At 35.8% G+C, this 25746-nt stretch overlaps 2 protein-coding genes across 3 annotated transcripts in view; one reads left to right on the plus strand and one right to left on the minus strand.

The window, feature by feature from the left end:
* LOC143620165 (uncharacterized) overlaps positions 1-25746 on the plus strand; it is a 159478-nt gene that overhangs the window by 70056 nt on the left and 63676 nt on the right. The window lies entirely within an intron of this gene.
* Positions 9845-23599, minus strand: LOC143620326 (calpain-type cysteine protease DEK1-like). 2 transcript variants are annotated; one of them, XM_077092027.1, is made up of 28 exons: positions 23227-23599; positions 22356-22606; positions 22080-22262; positions 21471-21606; positions 20805-20935; positions 20613-20727; positions 19560-20514; positions 19370-19480; positions 19228-19286; positions 18981-19143; positions 18243-18516; positions 17848-17998; positions 17650-17761; positions 17400-17565; positions 17240-17310; positions 16898-16989; positions 16629-16791; positions 16478-16549; positions 15680-16057; positions 15473-15588; positions 14705-15002; positions 14299-14618; positions 13773-14124; positions 12830-13249; positions 12617-12745; positions 11955-12473; positions 10985-11221; positions 9845-10246 (listed from the first exon to the last, which is right to left on the minus strand). In XM_077092027.1, the coding sequence occupies exons 1-28, from the start codon at positions 23349-23351 to the stop codon at positions 9941-9943; spliced, it is 6405 nt and encodes a 2134-aa protein (XP_076948142.1). In that variant the 5' UTR covers positions 23352-23599; the 3' UTR covers positions 9845-9940. The 2 variants fall into 2 exon arrangements, with proteins under 2 accessions (XP_076948142.1, XP_076948141.1); XM_077092026.1 differs by having other exon boundaries at positions 18981-19286.

Consider the following 25746-nt stretch of genomic DNA (forward strand, 5'->3'; position numbering starts at 1 on the left):
CAAAATGTCATTTGTCCATAGGGATTTTACTCTCTTTCTTATATTTCATCAATTTAATTGGTGTCATATATCGTTATAATTATCAGAACTTATAATGGTGTTACATATCACGGTTAAAAAATAACTTGTAACCGATTTAAGTTATTTAACAATTCTTTCTAATCAATATATTTATGAAATGATTAGGCATTTTACGGATTTCTTGTAATACGCCACAATAGTCCAGTTGTTGGGTTTAAGAACAGGTTTTGATTTGTTTGTTTTTGCTTGATATTTGTTTGTTTATTGTGGTCGTAATAATTGTGACAACGTATGAAACGTGCCGTTTGGCTTGTAAAAGTATGGTAGATGACGTTTGACAAAAAAAGAACGTGACATTTTTGCAATTTAGTGAAAATAAGTATATGTGTACGAAAAAATAGTTTTTATAGGAAAACGTTTGCCCGCTTACCTGCCACTTCATTGTAAATCGTTTGGATGTTTCTATGAAATATAAAAGGAGCCAATTCTTTTAACTTCAAAAAAAAATTTGGGATATGAGTTAACTAGCTTTTGAACCTATGTATTACACGGGATTTGTCAAATAATAAAAATAAAAATATTCATTATCTAAAAGAAACGAACAGAATTATAGGTCAAAAAAACGATAAAATATATAGTATAAACAATAAGAAGTCTAAAATCACAAATATACAAATTTGGTTTTTTTATATGCAACATTTGCGAAAATAATATTGACCAATTACCCGTGAATAACTATGATAGATGAGATGAGAGATTAGAGAATTAAAAGAGAAATTATAACATATTTCTCAAAACTGTTTTTTCCCATGACCATGGTCCCATGGATATGTAGGATAAATAAGATGAAAAATTAGAGAATTGGAAATGAAATTATAACCCATTTGCCAAAATTATTTTGGCTCATAACCAATGGATAGTTAAGATGAATGAGATGATAAATTAGAGAATTAGAAAGAATATTATAACCCATTTATCAATATGGTTTTGCTCCATAATCCATAGATAGCTAGGATGAATGAGAAGAAAAAATTAGGCCTAAAATGAATGTAGGATTGCCATATCATCCTCATTATTTTTTTTTATTAGTATAGTTAGAAGTTAGATATGGAATATAATTATTTTTTTATAAAGAAAAAAGAAAAGGGAAAAAAAATTGAGAGAGGATGGAAATAAAAGGAAAAGCAAATAACCTAATATCATTCATTAAATTAATATTTAACTCAAACTTAACTTATGATTAACAAATACTATGTGTTTACTGAAAAACAAATAGTTTAAAATTAAATACAACTAATTTGAAATAGTAATAATAACAATACTTCTATTATTAAAAAAAACTAAACTATACTTTATACTATTCAAAACAATCAGATAAAACTAACGAAAAGCATATTTATTGTTTAGTCATAAATTATTAATCGTGATTAAAACTTAAAATATATTAAATTAAAAGAATATAGATAATAGAAATTACTATCAACAAAATCGGGATTTCTTTTTGTATTTGAAGTAAGTTATACAAATAGTCCTTTAACTATGGCCTTCATGAATTATAAAAAGTGTCCTTAATAGCTTAAAGAGTTATAATATAAATCTTAAGCATGGCATGTGAAAAGTTTTTGTTTTTTAGATTCAGAGGGTTAAACAACTCATAACCACATAGACCAGAAGTATAATTTACTCGATAATAAAGTATCTTAAGGTGAATGCTAGAAAATTAGTTATTAATGGTGGGAAAAATGATTGCATATTTGCGTGTTCTGGCTCAAATTCAATGGTATAACTAGGGTTTAAGGCACAAAGAAGTTTCTGTGTTTTGGTGTATCGTGTGATAGTCCAAATTAGAGTTCTTAATTTTTTGATTTTTGTTTTTATTTGAGTTTTGAATTCAATAAAAAGTAAATTAACCAATGATTTGGCATTAAAACATTACTTTGAACTTTGTAAAATTGATTTGACTGGTTCTCAAAACCGGTTGACACATCAAAACCTTTACACTTTTTGCTTCAAATTTAGGTTGCTAGAACTTAAAAGGAACAACACCGAGTACCTACATAAATAAGAGCTCGTTTGTTCTTTTTCATTTGAGTTTAGTCAAACAATCTACCAGACACAAACATATAAAAATATATAACATATTTTAGCATAGTTTACTTAATACAAAAAAATATTATTTTAAAATAATTAAAAGTATGATATATTGGTTTTTTGCTGATATGAATCCAAATTAACAATCTCACCAATGACATTCTTAACTTTCACTTTCGCCGTCAATAAAAATTTCACTTAACAGAAGTATCTACTCGAGTAGCAACTTGCAACTTAAGTCAGATAACTTTTGGAGATCATTTTCATGCACACTTTAACACCCATGACGACCCAAACTAGGGGCTTTCACCCTTGACTCCAAAAGGTGCCAACTCTTCGACCTTGCTAGGCCGTTACCCAGGACCTGGTAAGGGGTGCCCCTTGGAACTCCTCCCATAGTCTCATTGTACCGAAGGGTACTGAAGCCTAAGGGGTTCCTAAGTGCCGAAATCATAATAGCATTGAAGGAGCATGTACTCTACTCCTTCTAACTCATATCTATTCTTCATATAGTTTCTCATTTGATCTACAAGTTAAATCTAATTGCTTAACTAGTTTGATGACACTAAAATCACCAACATATATCTACAAAAATGAATGTAAACGAACAAACAATGTGCTGAACGTTCACGAATGTAAGTGGTGATTAAATGAAGAAACATTAAATCTTGTTCACGAATGTAAAAGAACATCCCGTAAATTGACAAGTTAAACGTTTGGCGTATTTACAGCCTCGGGTTTTCATTGTTTGTTTTTCATTTATACACAACAATTTGGTTACTCGTTTTAACTGGTTGGTCTGGTCCAACTTTTGAAAGCTTTGTTGGCTTCCATTATCATTACTTCTTGTTATTAAGGCGTCAAGTGAACGCAACATATCGCATGGAATCTTGAACAATAAGGGAAATATCATATTTGGTCCATATGCTTCAAGTAACAGCTGAGAAGATAACTTCTATAACAAGTAAATATGATTGATCAAGAGTCAAAACTCATGAAGATTGCTATTAAATAAATATCAACTTTATAAGAGTATTTACAATGTTATATTTCTGTGTACCGAGGTATATTAGTAATTTTCATCCACAAATATAAACGGATTGAAAATCTTTTAAAAAGAAAACGACTCAAAATGTGTATTCAATACAATTTTGTGCTTACAAACAAAGCTTTTATCGTTTGTAATAAATAAGCCATTCATGTACACATCCGGTTTTTGTGTTTATACTATATTTTCGCGTGTTCGTGTATAATTAAACGTTTATAGATATTTTTCTAACAACGTTTTAGCAGATATGATTTCTTAATTATTTTCTTAACAGTCTTACACTATGTAATCTCGTGTTCCCGGTCTGGTTAGGCAGAGTTTTATTAACCATTTAGATCGAACTGCTAACTATGGTTTTGAGAAACGACAAATCAAACCAACTAAAGGGCTGTTTGGTTCATTCAGATCTGAATGAGTCACGGTTAGTTCCAAGTTTCAAATCAGACCAAAATGACTGTCAAACCACAAAAACTCCTCCGAATCTCAAACCGACCTACTTGCTTCAATGATTTCGACCTCTGTTTGTTTCAAATTGATATGTTAAAAATAATACCAACAGAATTTGAAATTAGTGTTAAAATTAGGGGTGGCAACCTTGACCCAAACCATTCCAAATGGGTCAATTTGGGTTGTTTTAAAATTCAAATGGGTTGAATTGGGTCATAGGTTTTAATTAAATGGGTCAAAATGGGTCACTTGAAATTCCACATTCTTATTTTTGGGTCAAAATGGGTTGACAAATTTAACTACATGGGTCGATGTGGGTTAGTGTATTAAGGAAAAGTGACATATTTGGGTTGAAATGGGTTTTAGATTGGAACGATATCGGTTTAGGTTTCGGCTCGGATCAGCTTTCGTGCCGACACGAGTTTTAACACTGGACGGGTTGGGTTTCGGTTTCTTTCGAGTTTTCGCACTAGACGGGTCGATTAAGGTTTTTGATTCGTTTTCGTCGACATTTCGGTTTCGGTTAATTTGTCTGGTTTTTTTTTTTTTTTGATGAACGAGGTTAACGGTGAAAATATTTTGGTTTTTTTACTTTTTTCGTTATTTGTTTATATTTTAAGTTATGATTTTTTATTTGTTTTTTTAAAATTTTTTTTGAGGGATTTTGATCTTAATAGAAATCATCAAAAAATATTCAAAAAAATTAATAAAAAAATCATAACTCAAAAAATAAAACAAAAACAAAAAATGTAAAAAAACTAAAACGTTTCGTCCGTAGTCCTCGTTCAAAAAAAAATCGACAAATTAACCGAAACTGAAATATCGACAACAACGAAACAAAAACATGCTGAAACAAGCTGTTATGTGATGAAAGGAACTGAAAAATCGCTAAAGCAAGCTGTTAAGTGCTGAAACGACCTGAAAAATCGCTTAAACGAGCTATTGGATGCTAAAACGAACTGAAAAATCGCTTAAACGAGCAATTTGAGGCTAAAAAAAACTGAAAAATCGCTTAAACGAGCTGTTACGTGCTGAAATGAACTGAAAAATCGCTTAAACAAGCTGTTACGTGCTGAAACGAACTGAAAAATCGCTTAAACGAGCTGTTAAGTGCTAAAACGAACTGAAAAATCGCATGCGTTGAAACGAACTGAAAAATCGCTTAAACGAGCTGTTACGCGCTGAAAAGAACTGAAAAATCACTTAAACGAGCTGTTACGCGCTGAAACGAACTGAAAAATCGCTTAAACGAGCTGTTACGCGCTGAAAAGAACAGAAAAATCACTTAAACGAGCTGTTACGCGCTGAAAAGAACTGAAAAATCGCTTAAACGAGCTGTGACGCGATGAAACGAACTGAAAAATCGCTTAAACGAGCTGTTACGCGATGAAACGAACTGAAAAATCGCTTAAACGATCTGTTACGCGCTGAAACGAACTTTAAAATCGCTTAAACGAGCTGTTACGCGCTGAAACGAACTGAAAAATCGCTTAAACGAGCTGTTACGCGCTGAAACGAACTGGAAAATCGCTTAAACGAGCTGTTACGCGCTGAAACGAACTGAAAAATCGCTTAAACGAGCTGTTACGCGCTGAAACGAACTGAAAAGTCGTTTAAACGAGCTGTTAAGCGCTGAAACGAACTGAAAAATCGCTTAAACGAGCTGTTACGCGCTGAAACGAACTGAAAAATCGCTTAAACGAGCTGCTACGTGCTGAAACGAACTGAAAAATCACTTAAACGAGCTCTTACACGCTGAAACGAACTGAAAAATCGCTTAAACGAGCTGTTACGCGCTGAAACGAACTAAAAAATCGCTTAAGCGAGCTGTTATGTGCTGAAACGAACTGAAAAATCGCTTAAACGAGCTGTTACGCGCTGAAACGAACTGAAAAATCGCTTAAACGGGTTTTGACCCAAACCCGTTTTGACCCGTTCCAACCTTGACCCGTTATAACCCGAACCTGTTGACCCTAACCCGTTCCGACCCGAACCAAAACAACCCTTTTTTTAAGTGACCCGTTTTGACCCTAACCCGTTTCGACCCTAACCCGTTTCAACCCTAACCCGTTCCGACCCATGACCCATTTTGACCCAACCCAACCCATTTGCCACCTCTAGTTAAAATCATCATCATCATCACAATTTCACAATGGAACATTATAACAATAATAATTATAATAATAATAATAAAAATTATGGAATTACATAATTAACAACAGGAAGGAACAGAGAGAGAGAGAGAGAGAGAGAGAGCTTCACAGATCTAACAAACAAACAAACTCAACATATAATTAAATGTATAAGATAAACCTTCGAACAGAAAAGGTGAATGTATATATAGTAATATCATAACACACTGGTAATTAGTAAATGATAAACATTAATTAGAATAGGAAAGCGTAAACGAACGCGGATACAGTGGCCACGGCGGCAGGGACGACGGCAGTGGTGGCGTCAGACGTCGGAGCCGGAGCCGGAGCTTCAGTTGCTGAGACGTAGACGGCCATGGCCATCATCACCACCAGCATTGCGGCAAAAAGCTGTGTCATCTTCATTGCAATTGCAAATGATTGAAATGTGAGGGAAACTGTGGGATTGCAAGAGCAGAAGATGGATGCAGAATAATAATATTATGAGGTTTTGAGTATTGGGGTTATTATATAGAATAGAAATAAGTTAAGGATATGTGTAATGGTTTTACACTTTTACCTGCCCCCTATTGTTAAAATATGAAGTTACTGTTAGGTAATGTAGACAGTGAAGTCTTAAATTAATCATAATTTTATAAAAGTGTAGTGGTTTTAAGTTAAGTAAAATAGAAAAGTGTGATGCAGAGGTAGGGTATTAAACCCACCTCAAACTAACATATAGCTCCGTTGAACAAAGATATTAAACGCTAGACGGATAGTATGGTGCGGCCAAATTTAACAAACATTCACCGACACCTCGGGATGGTAGCGCCGGGATCTCGATCAGCATAAGATAAAAAAGAAGAATATACATTGGGAATATCTCCCAACTAATGGGAGATAAACAACCAATAAAAAACAGTTAGGCGTAGTACAACACGTCGGTACCAAAAGGCCACGCGCCCACTAACTTCTACGATCGCACGAATAAAGAATATGATTGGTGGGAAGCCTGACAAGATAGTTGGCCACACACTCTCTCTCCTTCCGGCTATAAATACGAGAACATTTCCAAAGAGTAAGGATTCATTAGCAACTCATCACTATAATCTCTTTATACAATTATCACGTCACAAATACTGATTCTCACGCCGGAAGGTGGCACGAGAGAATCCCCCCACACATTCCTCGTAACGAGCTTACAGTGTTCTGTTTTGTAGGAAACCATCATCTGCGCCAAGAAGGATTCCAACCCATCATGGGGAATACTTAACCATAACCCTTGGACTAAGTCATTAGACCTAAGGGATGTGGATTTGTGTTTCTTCATCTGATTAGTTGATTGGGGGTGGACCCCGCCACCCCATCTCCCGCTCTCCTTACGAACGTTAAAGATTTGACAAAATGATTTTGGCGCTCCTCTTTGACGTGCACGTAAGGTTGTTACTTATCTTAAAGGGTGATGTGACATGAGTTTAGCGTTTCATGAAGTCTTCACTACACATAGCCTAACGTAAAATTCAAAGAAAAAAAAATTATCTGGAAATATTTATTCTTTGAAAAATAAATTGCGTTAACGTTATCTACTTATCTCATGTTAACTTGACTTTACATATAAACAATTAACGGGATAAAGATACACGAGCCCACAACATGACAAAATAGAGTCGGTTATTGTCAATTCTAGATTTTTATTCGAGATTCGTTACCAAAGTAGGCATGCTAAACGAATCGTGTTTCAATCTAAGCTCAACGCAAATGGTTCAATTAATCTTTTGTTAAATGTATGGGATGTATTAGTCTAAAATGCTATTAGATTGAGAACCAAATTTAGTTTTTCCAAAAAAAAAAAAACTTGAAACATCAAGATTTAAATTATCCAAGCGAATAAACTTATTTATACACATATATGTATCGTGTTATTAACACGTGGCTATCGAATTTGAACGGTTTATATTTTATATTTTATAACCAAAACTAGTGTTGGTTCTCGAAGTTTTAATGACATTTAAATGCATGAAAATATGGTAAAAAGTGGCTTGATAAAATTATGGGACGAAGTTAGTTTGGTTTATTTTAAAAGTAAGACTTTTATGAAGAAATAATGGGTTAGAAGCTTTAGCTTTTGTCATTGATTATGCACCCACTTTTGTCTTTCTTATTTGTTAAGTGCACACATTGTTAAGTTTTGACTTTTGACAACCAAATTCCTCACACTCTTATGATTAATAATGCACACACATGGTTACTTTACAACTCACATTTGCTAATACTTTATCATGTTATCTTCTAGAATCATGAAAGTATATTTTAAAACTTGACGAGTTGTTAGAAGTAAATTCTTTAAAGTTAATAAGGATCACTCAATCAATTAAGTGATTAAGGAATTTGTGATTGTGATTAAATCTGATTAAAAATTATGTATGGGAAAGAAAAGAGTATTTTATAAACGTGTAAAGTAGTTGTAATGTAAATGTCCGTTACACGTATTTTAAGTGAATTTGGTGTGGAAAAAAAATTATAAACTTTTTTCCGTACATGTAACCTAAATATAATATACGTGAAAAAAAAGTTTTTGATATTAAGTTCTTTCGAGTCCTCAAAACTCAAAATGATTTTCAATTAAAATAATCTTTTATAAGACAATCGAAGTATTATGATAACTTATGTAGATACACTTACTAAGTTTAAATATTTTTTTTTACTCCAGATGGATAAAGGTTCATTGTTAAAAAAAATAATAGTTTAAAAATAACAGTTAAAGAATACACTTGAAAAAATTACAAAGAGTCAAAGATCATCACTTTTTAAATATATTCATACCATATTGGTCATGTGTGAGTTTTATTTTATGATTACAGTCGTGAAATGTGTGCACAAACTTCACATACCCACTTTAATACTTTATGTTCACGTTATTGTTATAAAAAACGTATATTGTAATATATAAACATGGCCCACTTTTTAAGAAATATAAAGTTGGTGAAACGAAATAAAGTGGGTGCTTGTTGAAAAGTAGATAAGAAAACAAAATTAATCCATAAAAATAGATAGATATGTGAAAAAGGTAGATACTAGGACACAACCTTCACGTATAAGTTAAAAAAAACAAAAAAAAAAAAAAACAACTTGAAAATGTTGTGTTAAGTTTGTATATTCCAAAACAATAAACAGATACGAGAAACAAATTTTTTTAGACATATTTTGTTTCTTTACTTCCTTGAACTCGAACCTAGAACATTTGAGTGTATAAAAGACTTTATCTCTTTCATTAGACTATCCTCTCTGGTGAGGGGCTTCAAAACCCCTCCCCAGTGCCACGTCAGCGTCACGTAACCACCGGGGGCTTCAAAGCCCCCAACCAATAATGTCCCGCTGTGGTTTAATGCTCATTGGCACCCATATATATATATATATATATATATATATATATACACACACACATATATATATATATGTATGTGTGTGTTAGAGGTTGAGAGAGGAAAGTGAGAGGCCCCACCAATTTTGTTCAACCGCGCCGGCCGTTCAAAAGACCGGATCCTCGCCGCCCACCCTCCGTCCGCGCCCCCTGCGGTGTTCGCCGCCCAAAAAACCACCTCATCGGCGCCCCATGGCGTATGGTCTTAGAGTATCAACCCAAGTACAAAAGTAACTTAAGATATTTAGTGCTTATGGAGAGAAAATTGGCGAACTCACGCACTACAAATCTTGAACCATAAACAACTAGGTTACGGCAAAAGCTTGACGCAACTCGTTCTAAACTTCTTTTAACTCATTACCAAATCCGTTTTAGCACCATATATAATTTGTTTCACTCGTTATTCAAACATACGAGACATAAGCAGAGACAAAAAAAAAGGTTGACCCGAAATACGGTCAAATTAGAAGCAGACATATTTCCCATTTCATATTTAAAAACAAGGTCAGCATGTACATAATACATACATATAAACCTCACCTCAAAACTGCACCTAATGTGCTCTTACCTCTCTAACTAAACTTTTCTCTCTTTTCCTAATCATTTACATCATTACATCTTACCCCACCCCCACCCACACACCGGTTTCACCCCGAAAACCCATTCTATCTGCACCCTTGGCAGACGTTTGAATACGGTGCTTTTGGGCCCGTAAACCCAACAAGTCCAATTTCTTTAAACCTATTGAACCGATTAAAATGACTCGTAAACTGCAGTCTGTTATAAAGCTTCAAGGGTGATGGATGCCTTGGTGAATACAGAAAGAACAAAAGGAGCTTCTTCTCCCGGGTGTATAGTTGTCGGTACTATCGTGTAACCTCTCGGGTCGGGCTCTAACACCATCTCACAGGATATTTCTCTAGTATTCACATAATCAGTCCCACCTACCGACTCGTGTAGATATATATTATAAGAAGCACGATGCCCTCGTGTTTTTATTATTCTCATTCCAATGTAGAACATCATCGAATCGTGACTAGATTGATAGTTTCTGAACCCCGCTGTCGTTCTCGCAAAACTCACCCCCTAAAAACCAACAGAATACATAATTACCCTTTAAATGATTTTACTTTGCATAATAAGTAATGGTGAAAACAAGCCCAAGCATCTCGTGAGCTACCAATTGGCTCGCTAAAAGATCGAATCGAGCTCAAATAGGCTTTTGCTAGCACATTATTTATATAATTTATATTTAAAATATTAAATATATATTAACATAGCAAGTATTATTATATACTACATTATGATTATTTGTAACCAAATTATACATATTAATGTTATATATAAAGATTATAACTATAAACATATAATAATAAATGTATATAATAAAATATAATTAAATAACTAATAAATAATAAACACCCTAATCTTATAGGGGTGTGCATGAACCGAAATAACCGACCTGCAACCGAAGAAGCAACACAAAACCGATGGTTTGGTTTATTTTTATAATTTTTCAAAAACCAAATTTCCGGTTCGGTTTTGGTTTTACATGCACCAGAAACTGAAGAAACCAAATCAAACCCGTAAAAACCGAAAAATCAACTTTTGTTATTAGATTTAAGATTATAATTATTATATTTTGAATGTAAAAGTTATTTGTGTAGTGTAGGCCAAAATGTGTAATAATCAAACAGAAAAGGTCAGGCCTATATTCATTATTTTGGGCCATTTTTTGCAGCCCATAAACTTCAAGACCAAATGGCATAACCGAAAAAACCGCAAACCTACCTAATAATAAGTTGTTTAGAAACAAGTAGTTACCTGAGTCAAGGTAATGAAGACGTGTATAGGACTCGATGCATCAGAACCAGTGGCTCGGATTCTAAATTGTGGGTTTTGATGCCACGTGCCATAATCCTGGCAACCACCGGCACTAAAACCTCGCCATTGACCATGGACCGAGTATCTCATCTCGGGTGGATAGACCCGACAAACATATATTGAACGAAAATGAATCTGGAAATCTTGCCACGACATCCAAAATATCCCGTCTTTTGCCTGTTTAAAAAACATAGCAAAACATATTAATATTCTGCTCGCTTATGTATGCATAATTATTATTATTAATTGTAAAAAGAAATGGATTTGTGAGTGAAGTGAATATTAGTGCATCATAAGGGTTTCATTTTAAGCTTTATTTTTTTCAACTTATACCCCCTATAAATAACCATTTAGCCTCTATTGTTTTGCCTTTGTCTGTTTTAACCAATAATGTTACGACACACGGACCACTCACATCTTCTGTTTTCTCTCGTAATATTTAAATTATTATGTTCTATAAAATTCTGAATGTATCGTTGCATCAGCATTTTGGTGTAGATTTTGCTCAAAACCGATTTTTCGTGATAATGTAGAAGTACTCAAAGCATGAATGTACAACTCGTCAAAGCCACTTCAATGTTCCATTTTTTAAATTTTTTTTCTTTTCACAACCTTTAAAATATGACCCTTTATAATACTCAGGATTCGATGTGATTTTTTTTCCCTTGAAACCAATCTATACTAATTTTAGCATCCCACCGCAGCGCGCAGTTTTTAATTTGTTTAAAGCACGCAAAATTATAAATTCACTTTCATTTTTTTAACGCTAATTATATTTTGTTTTCCTTTAATTTATTCTAATACTTCTAAATATTTTTTGTTTCATGCTTTCCAAATATACTGTCGCGAAGTTTTTCTTAATCTAAGTTTCGATTTTCAAATATAGATAGAGGGATATTTATAAACGTACCTGTGGGACATGTTTAAGTTTGTGTTTCATCCGGTCTGTCCATTCTGGTGATGAATCAGACCACGGGCCATTCCACTCCACCTCATTAGCCCACGGGTTTCGAATTTGAACAAGTTTATGTCCATCGACTTCTCGTACTTGTAATAACGAATACGCATGGCCCTGAACGATCCCGCTTGAAGATATATGGACATCTGAGCCCGATGGGCTTCCGGCACCTAATAAGAATCCTTCTTGTTTGAACCGAAGTAATTGGGACCATAAACGGCCGCTAGCGAGGTCAATTTGGGCCTGAGAACTTCTCATGTCAATTTCTTCACCAGCACCGCCCGTTAAGTCAACGAGCGCGTCTTGGACTAGCCCGCCTTCTAACGCCTCGTAAGACCCATGAAGTTTGGCATATGCTTTTTCTAGTAGAGAGACCCATAACTCGTTTGCTTTTTTACTTGTGGCAAAAGCGGGTTTTCCCGGTGACTCACATGGGATCCAGTCGTCAACAACAACCGGGACCCACTCTCCCTTCATATATAAAGATTATAAAGTTAAATTATATAATATAGTTAAGGTATAATGTATGTATAATGCATACACCACACAGATATTAAAGAGGTAACACTAAAGCCACACCAGTGTCAACTTGGTTTCATTTCTCGGTTCGGTACCTGAATACAGAAACGGACGGTGTAGATTCCTTCCTCGTTATATTCTGGTGTAATGATAACCTCGGATATTCTAGAAACCTCAGTCAGGACAGCAACCGCACTCAAAAACCAACAATCACCCAACCGACCCTGTTCGAAAGCAATCAAACAACAATATATAAAAAAAACAAATAGATAAAACAAGTACTATCAAGAATATATATGTATTCATACCTGACAAACATCAGAAGGATTTGCATCCCCAGAAAATAAGCACGGGTTAGAACCGGACTGGTTTTCGTTGACTATTTCGGTCGGTTTTGACCACTTCGATACAACTTGTAATTTAGAAGGCGGGTTGTCAGGGTCCATAAACAACGAGGAGTCATTTGGAGGGAATTCTTGATCCGTAAAGTGAGCTTCTCCTTTAGCCAAAAGGTTTTCTTTAACCGCGAGTTCAACTGACAGCATTCGTTGAATGATTTCTTCATGAGTTTCCATTCTTGGTTTTCTCAAGCGTCTTGCAAAAGAATCCATATCAACTACTAATCCTTCACGGTCCGATCTTCGTTTTCTCTCGCTAGAATATTGACCATCCCAATCATCTCGATCGTATAAATCCACATCAGCAGGATCACTGTCCCATTCATCAACCTAAACAAAAAAAACAATTTGGTAATATAATGTAGGGTTGTTGAAAAATCTCATGGCTCACTCGAGACAAGCTTGTTTGTAAACAAACAATCTGAGCCAGTCAGCTTGACTAGAGGCTAGTTCGTTCAAAATAAAACCCAAAGTTTCGATGTATACATATATAAATAATAATAACATACAAAAATATTGAAACAAATAACAAAAATAATACATATACTAGTTTGTAAAAAAAATGCATTGTCTGTTTGTTATATGTCAATATGTGTAAAAAAGTATAAAACTACAAAGAAAATAAAACAATAAAAACTAACGACCCGGCTCGACGAACGCTCGAGCTTTTTACGAGCCAATGAAAGTAACAAGCCGAGCCGGCCTGTTTAAATTAACAAGCTGAGCTGGCTTGTTTAACTTCTAGTCGAGCCCAACCTGGCTCTGCTCGGCTCGTTTAGAACCCTAATATAATGTATAAATATTACAAAGTGACTAAGCAAGTCAATGGGTAAAATGTGATAAAAACACAAACCCTAGGGGGAGAATCTGTCCATTGCCAATTATCTTCAATAAGATCAAACATATTGTACTCGGTGGACCCCATGGCGGTTGGAAGAGCGGAAATTTCATCTTCTAGTAAGCATCTTCCCCAAATGAAAAGATCCATTATGTGCATTTTAGACTCGGGTCCTTCACTATCGGACCGCCCGAACGCAACTACATCGGTTGGCGGTCTAACCCCGACCCAAACTTCCGTTCCCAGCTCCCAAACGCCATTTCCGACACGTAACGGTAACCCCGTCTGGTACCCATCAAAGCCACCGTCTAAGTAGCAAGTCGCCTCCCCTAAATCAGCATCTATGGTAATTGTAACCGTACGCCACCTGTAAGTTATGATAATAATTAATATGCATATGAACATAAAATAACTTGCACATACAGGTGACAAAGTTTAACCAGGTTTGATCAAGTATGACCAGGTTTGACAACTAGGTTTGACCAAGTATGACCAGGTTTGATCAAGTTTGACCAAGTGTTACAAGGTTTGACCATGTTACCTTCCATCAGCAATACAAGCAGCACCGATATTCCACTCCTTTGAAACGATAGACTGTCGGTCTCCTTTTGTTATGAGACGAAGCCCGACTTGACCCGCTTCAATTCCTTGCTCGGAGCCCGCAACGAGAATTTCCAAACAAACTTGCTTCTGGAACTCGGTACCCATCAAACAAATGGGCCCTGATTCGGGCTGGATCATAACCACCATTGAGAAACTAACTCTTTGGCTAAGACAAACAGCGGGGTCCATCTGGCCACAGTATCTACCACTCGTAACAGGTTCATCATCAAGAACACAAACCGCACCCGTGATTCCCGTCTAACGAACAAAACAATAATCATATCAGATTACAAACCCAAAATAATAATAATAAAACAAGAAAAAACGATAAATAATATAATTACTTGGAGGGCTCGACGGGCTAACTGAGTGGAACGGATTCTTCGTGCGATACTTGAAATTCGCTCACGTGCAAATGAATCGTCAAGAACCGAATCACCACCAACCGCCCTGACGGCGGCTGACATGGCAGCGGCTTCCCGACTTCCGGCGTTTGGAATTGATGAAATGAGAGTGGCTTCTATTTCCTTCCATTTTCTTTCTTCTTTTTCTAAAAGAGCTTTTCGCCTTTCTTTACCCTTACCTTCTTCTTCCCGTCTCTGCATTAATATTTCTTCTTCCATCTCCTTCTCTCTTATATAACTACACATTTAAATTTTTTTTAAAATAATGTGTCAGATTAATCAGATTTCTGAAAGGAAAAAAAAAAGGGTGGGGGGGGGGGGGGGGGGGGTTGTTTCAATTAGGGTTGTTCAAAAAGCTTGTGGATCGCTCAAAATCAGCTTGTTTGTAAACGAGCTGACCTAGTTCGGATTGTAAATGTAACGAGCCCAAGCCAAGGTTAGCTCGGCTCATTGGCTAGTTTGTATTCAATGTATATAAATTATAATATTATTTATTATATAGATATTAATTTTTCTGTATTTAAAAAATATGATCTTTTGCTTTATATGTATGAGTGTAAAAATATAAATAAGCGAGCTGGCTCGAGCTTTTATACGATCTGAGCTTGAGGTCAACCTTTCAGCTCAATAAGATAAACGAGCTGAGCCAGAATTCAACCTGGCCTGGCTCGGCTTGTTTACAACCCTAATCTCGATTTGGGCCCTTACCTCTCTTGTATAATTTCAAACTGCCTACGGTCTTCCGGCATCCACTTTTTGATCTTTTTAGCACTCAGATCTGAAAACCCGATGCTATCAAGAAATAGTCTTAACCGAACCTCATCCTGACAAAAAAGAAAAGAAGACATAAGAATATGAATTCTTTAGATGTCACAAGAAAAATGTGATATTATCAAATATAAATCGTGTTCACACCTGTACTCGTTCAGCTTTGGCGGTTAACCCAAGCAAAAGAAGTAAATAACCACCAAATCTATCCCACATGTACACCCATTCAGTATCGATTGCTTCTTCTAAAGCTAGAATACGCGCATGCGCACACATTTCTCTTCTATAACCTATATCATTGGTCGAGTCATGTTGAAATAATATCCCATGTTTTATTTTTAAAATAATCGACCCTGCAGCTAATTCTTCATTTCTCAAACGCTCTCTTAATTTCATCACATCTGCTCTCGGGAGCACAAAGTTTCCCGCTCGATCACGTGTAATGTTTGGGTCCCCAACTAACAAAGCAGCTGAGCTGGCAGATCTCTGTGGAGCTGAGTAAGTTCCCGATAGCGCATTTCTTGTCTGCATAGAGAATAATACAAAAACATTTAAATAAATTCAAGAGAAAAAAAAAAGAATACTGTACAAATGGTCCCTGTGGCTTGACCTTATTGCAACTTTGGTATCCATATTTTCAAAATTAGAACTTAGTACAAACATTTGAGAGAAGGTTTCGATTTTGCAATGATCGAAGGTGATGAAATCGACCTTAGGAGTTCTGGAGTTTCAAAGACACATTAACCCTCACATTAATGGCACAAGACGTCACTTTTCCATTAAAACTAACTGGGATTTACCGTGGGGACTAAACATGCAACCCTCACATATGTTTGAACTAAGTTAGCAATTACTAAAATCCGGGGACCAAACTTGAAATATGGTCAAACCACCGGGACCATAAATAAATACTAAGAATTTCAACTATTTTATTGTATAATAAACCTTGGTGGCCGATCGAGCAATTGCTTGAATGACGGTGTCTTTACTGAGAAAGTGTACAGCATCTTCCATCATCTGTTAACAAAAGCGCAAAAGTCAGTTAAGCGCATTATAGAATTCAAACAAGATCAAAACTTTTGGTCAAAAGTCAAACCTCGAGAGTCAAACATGGGCGGGAGACGGCAAACCCGAATGATACCACAAGTGTAATTGCTGAAACAGCTGCTCCGGCAAACGGTGGATAAATTACTAAACTTGCAACAACGCCCCAGCCTTCGATTGCTAGTGCAATCCCGTAAAGTACAATGAAAGCAACACTGTTGATGAAAAGAGAAACTAATTGGGTTATAAATGAATAGTGGAAGGACCATATTGAAAGAAGAAAAGCACTTTGCGAGAAGCAAAGTGGAAATTCCAACAAACCTGACATTTTTTCCACAATCTGCGTGAGCATCGTACACGTATACAGGTAGCACTCGTGGAGAATATACTACTATAGGAGGTGAAAGAAGAACCTATAGAGAAAAGAATTTATTTAACAAACAACAAACAATAATTTGATATTTAAATCTAGAGTAAATTACGGTTTTAGCCCCCCTGTGATTTAGCCAAAATAACCCTTTTAGTCCAAAAGTTCTAATTTGGCTTTTTCAGTTAAGTTCTAATTTGGCTTTTTCAGTCACTGAGGTTTCATTCTCATTTCAATTAACTTCACACTTCTTATGTTTCTATTAAATTTTAGTGATAAGACAAAAATGCCCTTACAGTTAGTGCCCTGCCAGCCAGAAGAAACAAAAACGAAAAGTAACCAACAGAAGCTCCAACGAAAAATCTGTCTGTAAAAACATAAAATAAAAATGCATTATGTGAGTCTTTTGTGAACCATTTGAAAAAAAAAACACAAAAAACGGGGTTTTTTATTTACCTTGATGCCATCCAAGAAAAAATGCAGCAAGGGCCATCAGAAATGCAAGAAAAGATACAACAGATGTTTGCATTCTGGTTAAGTAAAAGTTATTTGAAGCCCAAAAGTGGATGATACTGATAGCTAGAACAATGAGTAGAAGAAGTAAAAGAAACGATGCCCCGATCTGTTACCATTAAAAACAAATAAATAAGTTGATAGTTGATGCAATGCTAAAAACATGAATCAGCAGGTAAATATGTAAAATTACCGTCCATGGGTCGACAATGACAATAACAGCTGAAATTGCACTAAGAAGAAGTAGAAGACCGATTATGACAAACACATAAACGCCTCGTGAAAGCTTCCAGTTATCATCTTTCCTGAAAGTCATTAACTTATAATTAAATATTTGATATTTTAATCTCAGATTATATATTTAATTTGTGAATATGAGAGATTTGTTTACCATTTAAGCAAACCAGAACAAAGTGACAGCAAAGCCGGGATACACACTAAAGGAAGTAATGCAGCCAGAAAATCACTTTCTTTAGGAACATTATCATCTCTAGAGTTAACAACCTCAAGATACGATGCACCACAAAATGTGACCAAAACAACTGTAAATAAAAATAAAATAAAAATGAATTGTAGCAATGAATATTTGTTTGGTTTTATAATATAGTTTTCAGTTAGTTAAATCCGGTTTTAGTCCTTGTGATTTGACAGAAATAACCCTTTTGGATGGGGTTAATGGGTTGGACTTCAACTGAAACAAAAATGAAACTGATGGACTAAAAGGGTTATTTGGGTCAAACCCCAGGTAATAAAACCATATTTAAATATTTTAAAAATTACTTTTACCTGAAAATATGGCTATACATATTGCTGAGGAGAGAGAGAACCTATATGTGGCAAACCAGGATGCAATTGGTAACAGGCCTGTAACTATTAAAGCAATTACAGAAGCCATGGCCCAACCCAGATAGAGTGGTGATGCGTATGGTGATTTAATGCTGTTTTCACCACCGGCCCAACCCGTATAGCCCAAATCCTCTAATGGTTTTACGGAGACTATTACACCAAGAGCTAATACCGATACAACGAATAATAAGATGGAGATTGAAAGAATAACCCCCTACATTGAAATAATTTTGTTAGTTAAATTATGACATAAAATGAGTGCAAATCAATAAAATTAAGGGTTAAATATCAGGCCACCGAAATAATAAAACTTTACAAGCCACCCACATAAGTATTAGCTTGTTACTAGCCAGAAACTTGTGAAAATGACGAAAATGCCCCTAACGTTAAAGCTTTGCTACACCTAGAGCTGTAAAAATGACAAAATCGCTCATAAAACTATGCAAAAGGATCAACTTTTAATGAACTCCCAAATGCATATTGAAGTAGATTTGAGAGCATTTTTGTAATTTTACAAATGTAGATGTGGCAAAAGCTTTAATGTTAGGGGCATTTTTGTCATTTTACAAAATTCCAGCATGTTTTTACTCAAACAGGCATAAGCAAAACAAACGGATAATTGTGTGGCTTGTGAAGTTGTTTTTCTATTTAAGATGAAAGATATGAAGAAAAAAAAACCTCTTTCATCCAGAAAGAACGATAACTTCCAACTTGATTTCCATATTTATCTGTTGATACCCAAAACCGGTAACCGTTACGTATCCAAATAGGAATTGCAACAGAAAGACATGCTGCCATGAGTGGAACAGTCAAAGACAACCCGAGAAGAACAGATGACTTGCTGCATAAGTAGCATGCATCATTAGCAAACAAACTAACAACCATCAAACGCATAGTTTGGAGACAACAAATATGAAAATTGTACCTCAAGAAGGATAGCAAAAGACCGACGCCCGTGCTCAGTAACCAGGCAATAAAACCATACTGAAAGATCAAAACAGATATCACATAAAATGGCAGTTAGAAAAATCCCTAAAAACATAACTAAAACTATAATATCATTGTACCTTTCGTGGTTTTGAAGTCATAACCATATCTTCAGCTTGTAAGGCCCGAAGGAACGCCATAATAGAACAAATAACGAGTGACAATAACAGCACCACACACCCAAATTCGAACTGCATATGTTTTGCATAACACATATCACGATTAAAAGACAAAAATAACCCTAAAATTTTGGATTTCAAACACTCATACCTGTTGATGTGTTGCACCGACAACCTCAACGGTTTTGGGCCGAAACTGGCCCACAATTACAGTTTCAACTATAAACACAAAACTAAAAAGAACACAAGCCCGTTCAGGTGTCCCCACAATATGATGCAAAAGCAATCTAAAAAGTTGTAACCACTTTTCCAGCCCGTGAATCCTAAGTTCTTCAGATAACGATATCTGATTATGCAAATCATTATTAACACCACTTGAGTCGGTGATCATAATATCATTATTTTCATTATTATCACGATGATCTCTATCTGCATCCAAACTACTTCTTTGCAACAACGCAAGTATCGTTGGATCCAACCCGTTTTCTTTCAACATAACCGCAAAATCCGGGTCTAAACCTTTATCTTGCAACAAATTAGTCAACTCAATATCTCCAGCCCGCGCTCTTCGTTTCAGTAAGGACGTGATTCTCGGGTTGTTAAACTTTTCTTGAAACGCTAAAGCCAAGTTTAAATCAAGCACCTGTTGGTTAGCCATATCATTCGACTCACACCCTTGGCTCTCGAGCCCGCTACTAGAACAGACCGCCAACAAGCCATTTGTGTCAAAATTGCCCTCTTGAATAGCAGACCGACACGAACTGGTCCGTATGGCTAAACTCGGTCTTCCACTATCCAAACCTTTTTCACTGTTGATACTTCCCATTTGGACCCAGCTGTTTGGGTCACCCATGCCACGTGTGCTGTTACCAAGGTTGCCCGTTTCGGCACTACTGGTCCGCTTGACACTTGACCCGCAACCTTCTGATGAGCTTGATGAGCTGTTTTGTTCTTTTCTTCTAAAACCCTCTCGTAAACGGATCACAGTACTTTGTAAAGCGTCTCGTCTTGCAGCTAACGGGTTTGTGACGGATAAGTGACGGGTTACAGCTGCACCGAGTAAAACAGACCCCATAACCGCGTAACTTATACAGTGTCCAAGATACCTGTAAATTACCAAAAAATTATATTTTTGATGATATAAATAGTTTAAAAAAATATATAAAGATGATGTGTAATAATGTAGAGATGCAGAAAAACAGACCAGTAATGAACTCCAAAGCAAATCAAGAAAACACGAGACATGCCAGCAACAAAGAGGGCGATGACACGGCTTTGAAGAAGCTCAAACCCGTATAAACATGCACCGATGTTCCAATCTAAGAAATTAAATGAAATGGTGTAAGAAAACAGTTATAAATATTTGTTTATTACAAAGTGTTGGTTTAAAATATACCAAGAATTATAACTGCTGCTGATGTAATAGCACCAAGCCAATTGGACTCCTTTGCTGTTAAACCATATAATATAGAATACACGAGAAGTACAAGAAGTGACCCAAGATATAGAAGCCCAAGGTGTGACACCCTGAAATAATGATCATAAGTGTTTAAAAAAGAGATCGTTGAATAATTTGTAAAATGTTTATCTTTACTATGAACAGACTATGCATATCTATAATTAGAAAAATATCTTATTAGAAATAGAAGACAAATCTTCTGATGAATGCATGTTGCCCCATTTAGAAGTGGCAATGTTGCCCCATTTACTAATGAATGCATGGTTCACATTATTTTGATCTCCAACGGTCTGAACTGGTCAAATAAAAAAAGTATATATATTATCCAGAAAAGAAGCGGATCGCAAGTAACCCAAAGAAAGCGTATGAATGCACAAAATCTCTTAAACCATTTAGTTAAAAAAAATTGGATTATCTATGTTCATACAAGTTTCAAACTTTCCATGCAAAAGGGTTTTAGGTCAACCTGACCCATACAAAAATCACCCAATTTGATCTATTACCCAACCCACCTGGCCACCCATTTTGCCACCTTTAATAAAAATCGATACTTTCTGAGCATTTTATTTCTTTCAAGTTTCAGGAATGAAAGTTGGTACATACCTTCTAGATTGCCTAGGATACAAATCATTTGGATCTGGTGGTTCAGGTAAGCATGCAACAGGACCCACCTCAATACAGTCAGAATAAGCAAATTTGTATGCAATTCGAACGTATTCATCAACATCCAAGCCGTTACCTATTAGTTCATAACATATATACAATCAATCAATCAATCAATCATACCCAGTTAAGTCCCACCAACAACAAAGCTATAAGTAGGGTCTGGGGAGGGTGGGATGTAGGCACACCGTACCTCTATCCAACGGGATAAAGAGGTGGCTTCCAGAGAGACCCTCAGCTCTGTAATACATATGTATGATGCATTATAAAGTAAATGACATAATAATAATAATAGTACTAATAAAAACAATAATAGTAATAATAGAATAATAATAATACACATACTAAAATAAGGTGAAAAGAAGCCTTAAGGTGCTCATTTCTTCCTAAAAATCTTTAACTTTAATCCTACTTCTCCAAGAATTCCTATCTCCAACCATGTCCTCTGAGAGGCTTAGGTCTATCAAATCACGCCTAATCCTCTCATCCCAAGTCAATGAAGACTAATATATTGTTAAATAGTAAATTCAACTCAAAAGAACAACCTACCATTAAACACCATTCTGCAAATGAAGAGCATATTGATTGCTAGAGCGATTGCAGACACCCCAAAGAAGAATCCAGAAGGTGAATACCGTTGTTGAGCAGTTGAGCCAGCTGTCACATAAACTGCACACAATTCATATGTACACAGCAATGCAACAGCCAGAAGTAGAAGAACCGCAACCGCCCCTATTTAAACAAACATGTTTAGGTTACATCGTTTATACTATTCTTTCAAATTTTAAAAAACTGTTACAAATTAAAATTTCATGAAAAACGTACTTGAGTTCTGCCACTGTGTTCTCCACCAAAGCATGATTGAATAGAATGCTAAAAGCAGAGCGGTTCCAGCCATGATGACTGCTAAACCGATAATATCTCGCCCCAATATTAATATTAACCAACATCCCCAACAGATTATAACTATAATTGGAGAAATGACAGCTACCCATGCACACAGGGAAAGAAAACCACATAATATTCCCAGTTGAGGCCCTTGTAAGAAACTAAGCCATTTTCTAGCATAGATCCAACTGATATTGGCCAAGAAAAAACACAAAATAACTTAAACTGGTTGTCTTTGCATAAGCCACATAATAACATCAAAAAGTAATGCTAATGGTGTTGATTTATAAGTTTCTTCACATATTGGTATAAGCATCATAGACACCTAGGGAAGGTAAAACTGCGAAATGTTCTATCAATCTATAATATATCATTAAATGACATTTGGCTCACCAACTATAGGGAAATGAAAATTTGGCAAAAGACGAGATTTTGAAACTTGGCATACAAAAATCCTCTAACTAATCCTACAAATTCTTCTCATTTGTTGCTTTACCACATAAGGTTTAACCAGTAGCCCAATGCACATAACACCATAATAACGTGTACAACATATTAAGCCCGTGAACTCTTATGATCTAACTTATATCAAGGTTCATCCTGATCTCAAACAATTAACTATAAAACATTCAAGAATGTGTTCATTTGACTATGTTTTGGCCATCTGTAAGCATATATAGTTTCATTTCATCCACTAAACCTGTAACTAAGCCCATAAAACTATTAATGCTTAAAAAATTTTCCACTATTAACATTCTCAAGTCCCTAAAGTTTTTACCTTTATTAAAAATAAGTCAATATAAAGTACCTGTAAATCCGCCACGGCCGCCAATTAACCGCCCAAAGTATGGCGAAAGAAGCCGACCCCAAGACAGTGAAAAGAGTGCCTGATATTATGCATGCCAACATTACTTTCTTATCATCCCCATCCATGGCTTCCTTTTCTCTCTAACCTTAACTACTTCATACAATCAAATCGAAAGCAAATTAGACCTAAAATGATACATACAGATAAGCAATTGAAGGCAGTAACTTACTTTACTTGACTGATTTCAACTGCCACAAGCATCCTGATATAGCTTCAAACCGCGAAATTAAGTTGTTTTAAAACTAGGGTTTTCTAGAATGTCATCAAATTGGGATTGTGTTCTTGGTTTTGAAAGCTGTTTGGATTTGCTAGAGCTATTTACACCTGTTTCACACTAACAACACAGTCAAAATTTAACAGTTTTTAGCTTTTTTTTGGGAATTAATTATTATTTTTTTCTTTTTTTGAAGTGGAAATTTTAATATTTTATATAACACAAACCGAGCTACATCTGGATAATTGAACACCGGTTTTCTGAATAATCAATAGGATCTCACAGATCCTATTGAAGGGAGGTCTACTTTACGACCAGCTGATATTCTTGTGTTCGGGTGGGCAGGGGGGAAACACGCCTGTGTGGATCTTACAGGAGTGTCTCCTCTTGTTGGGCTCAGGGTCCGTGGGTTTGTTGTGGGTCAGGCTGCGTTGAAGGCTGAATCGGGCAAAGTTGTTAAACACGAGAAAGCTTGTTTAGATAATCAACATGTCTTTCTACCATTTGCCTTTGATACATTTGGTTTTCTGGCTCCAGAGGCTGTGAAATTTTTGAGTAGGGTTCAGCGCGTCGTACACGGAACCTCTTCAGCTTCTAGGTCTCAAAGCTTCGTTTTTAGCAGGATTGGCTTTGCTGTTCAAAAGGGGGTTGCGGCGCTGCTTGTTGCCCGTTTGCCTGCCACTTTATTGTAATCGTTTTATAGTAAATTATATAAAACTTCGATTATTTGAGAGTAAAATTGGGGAGAAAATTGGACACTGGTTTTCTAAATAATTATTAATAAAATGATATTTATATTATATAAAACTTGTTTAATCTTGTTTTCGTTTCACTAAGCGGTATGGTTTTCCTGGGAATGTCAAAGCCGGTGTACGCCGATTATTAAGACAATATAGTCTGACGAGACAAGAGTAGGGGAGTGTGACGGGCTAAGCATGTTTGGGATTGAGTTTAAAATCACATTATTGTCTTATTGGCTTTTTCAAAATAGTCAATAAGTTAAATAGTGTTTTAAAATCATAAAATTCCTTTTTATTTTAGCTTTATGAAAGTGTTAACAAGATTTTCTAAGTCTTAAATTCAGGGTTTTTAAAATGACTTTTTGAACAATTCAATAAAACAATAAACATTTTTTAAACTCAATTCCGAACATACTAAAAAAACATAAAAAGGTCACTGCATCAACCAAAAATTCTACTTGAAAACAGGCGCGTGGAGGGCACAGCCAATAATAGATGTTTGGTGATTCTTAGGTTGGTTTTTAATTGGTGCGTGTGATTTGTGTGTGAAACATGCGCGTGGGGAGAGTTTGTCGTGTAGACTACTTTGGTCTTTTTTTCTACCAAATTATTACTTGGGGGAAAAAAACCCGGTTTTCAGGAGAAGTAGTGAAAAGTGTTTTGTTGAAATTAAACAGGTTAAAAAGTAGAGGGACCCATAAAGAAAATTGTCAAACTTGGCGGTTGGTGACCGAAAATTGGGAAGCCCAGTGAGCTGGGCCGATGTCAGCATATTATTTTTTGGAGAGCCCAAGTATTGGGCTTTTTGTATGAGAATATTATTTGCATGGTACATACTTGTATTGGTAATGTTAAACACTTGTTAGTAGGTGCATAAATTGGTTATGGATCCAACCTTGGTCTATGAAGAAACACGGATCCTATCCCCGAGTATGGGTCCTGGATCCAATGAGTCCATAAGGTAGAATATGATAATTACAACCAAGATATGAATATAACTTCCCAAAGTCCAGTGACCAGAACCTGCAAAACAAACACTGTGAGTCTCGTTACATGAAGGACAAGAGGGGGGGTCTTCCTGTAACCACCCTCCGGCGTGAGAATCAGTAAAGTTCGTAGAGAAAAAAGTACTGAAGTAAGTAGACTAAGTGTAGTCAGAATATGAGTGAATGGATGAATACCTCATACCGTTTGACAAGGTATTTATAGCCGAAGGATGTAGGAAGGCGATTGGGCCAGGTGCCCTCTTCTATAAGATTTTCGATAACCGCCTGGACGTGTGTCCTCTTACGATAGGTTCATCTATACGTTCCATGTGCATGGGTATAACAACCTGGACACGCGTCATCCAATGATAGGATGAGTCGAACCCTGGCCATGTGCACGGTTATAACAACCTGGCCAAGTGTCCTTTGCTCATTGGCTGGTAAGTCACGTATTCCTCAAGTAACAATCATGGATATTCTTCTAGATGGTAGTTAATTGATGACAGCTGTCCCGCTGGCA

The sequence above is a fragment of the Bidens hawaiensis genome, unplaced genomic scaffold, assembly GCF_021521415.1.
Source record: "Bidens hawaiensis isolate Kalapana, Puna unplaced genomic scaffold, B.hawaiensis_p1.1 tig00002553_1, whole genome shotgun sequence".
In the NCBI taxonomy this organism is placed as follows: Eukaryota; Viridiplantae; Streptophyta; class Magnoliopsida; order Asterales; family Asteraceae; genus Bidens; species Bidens hawaiensis.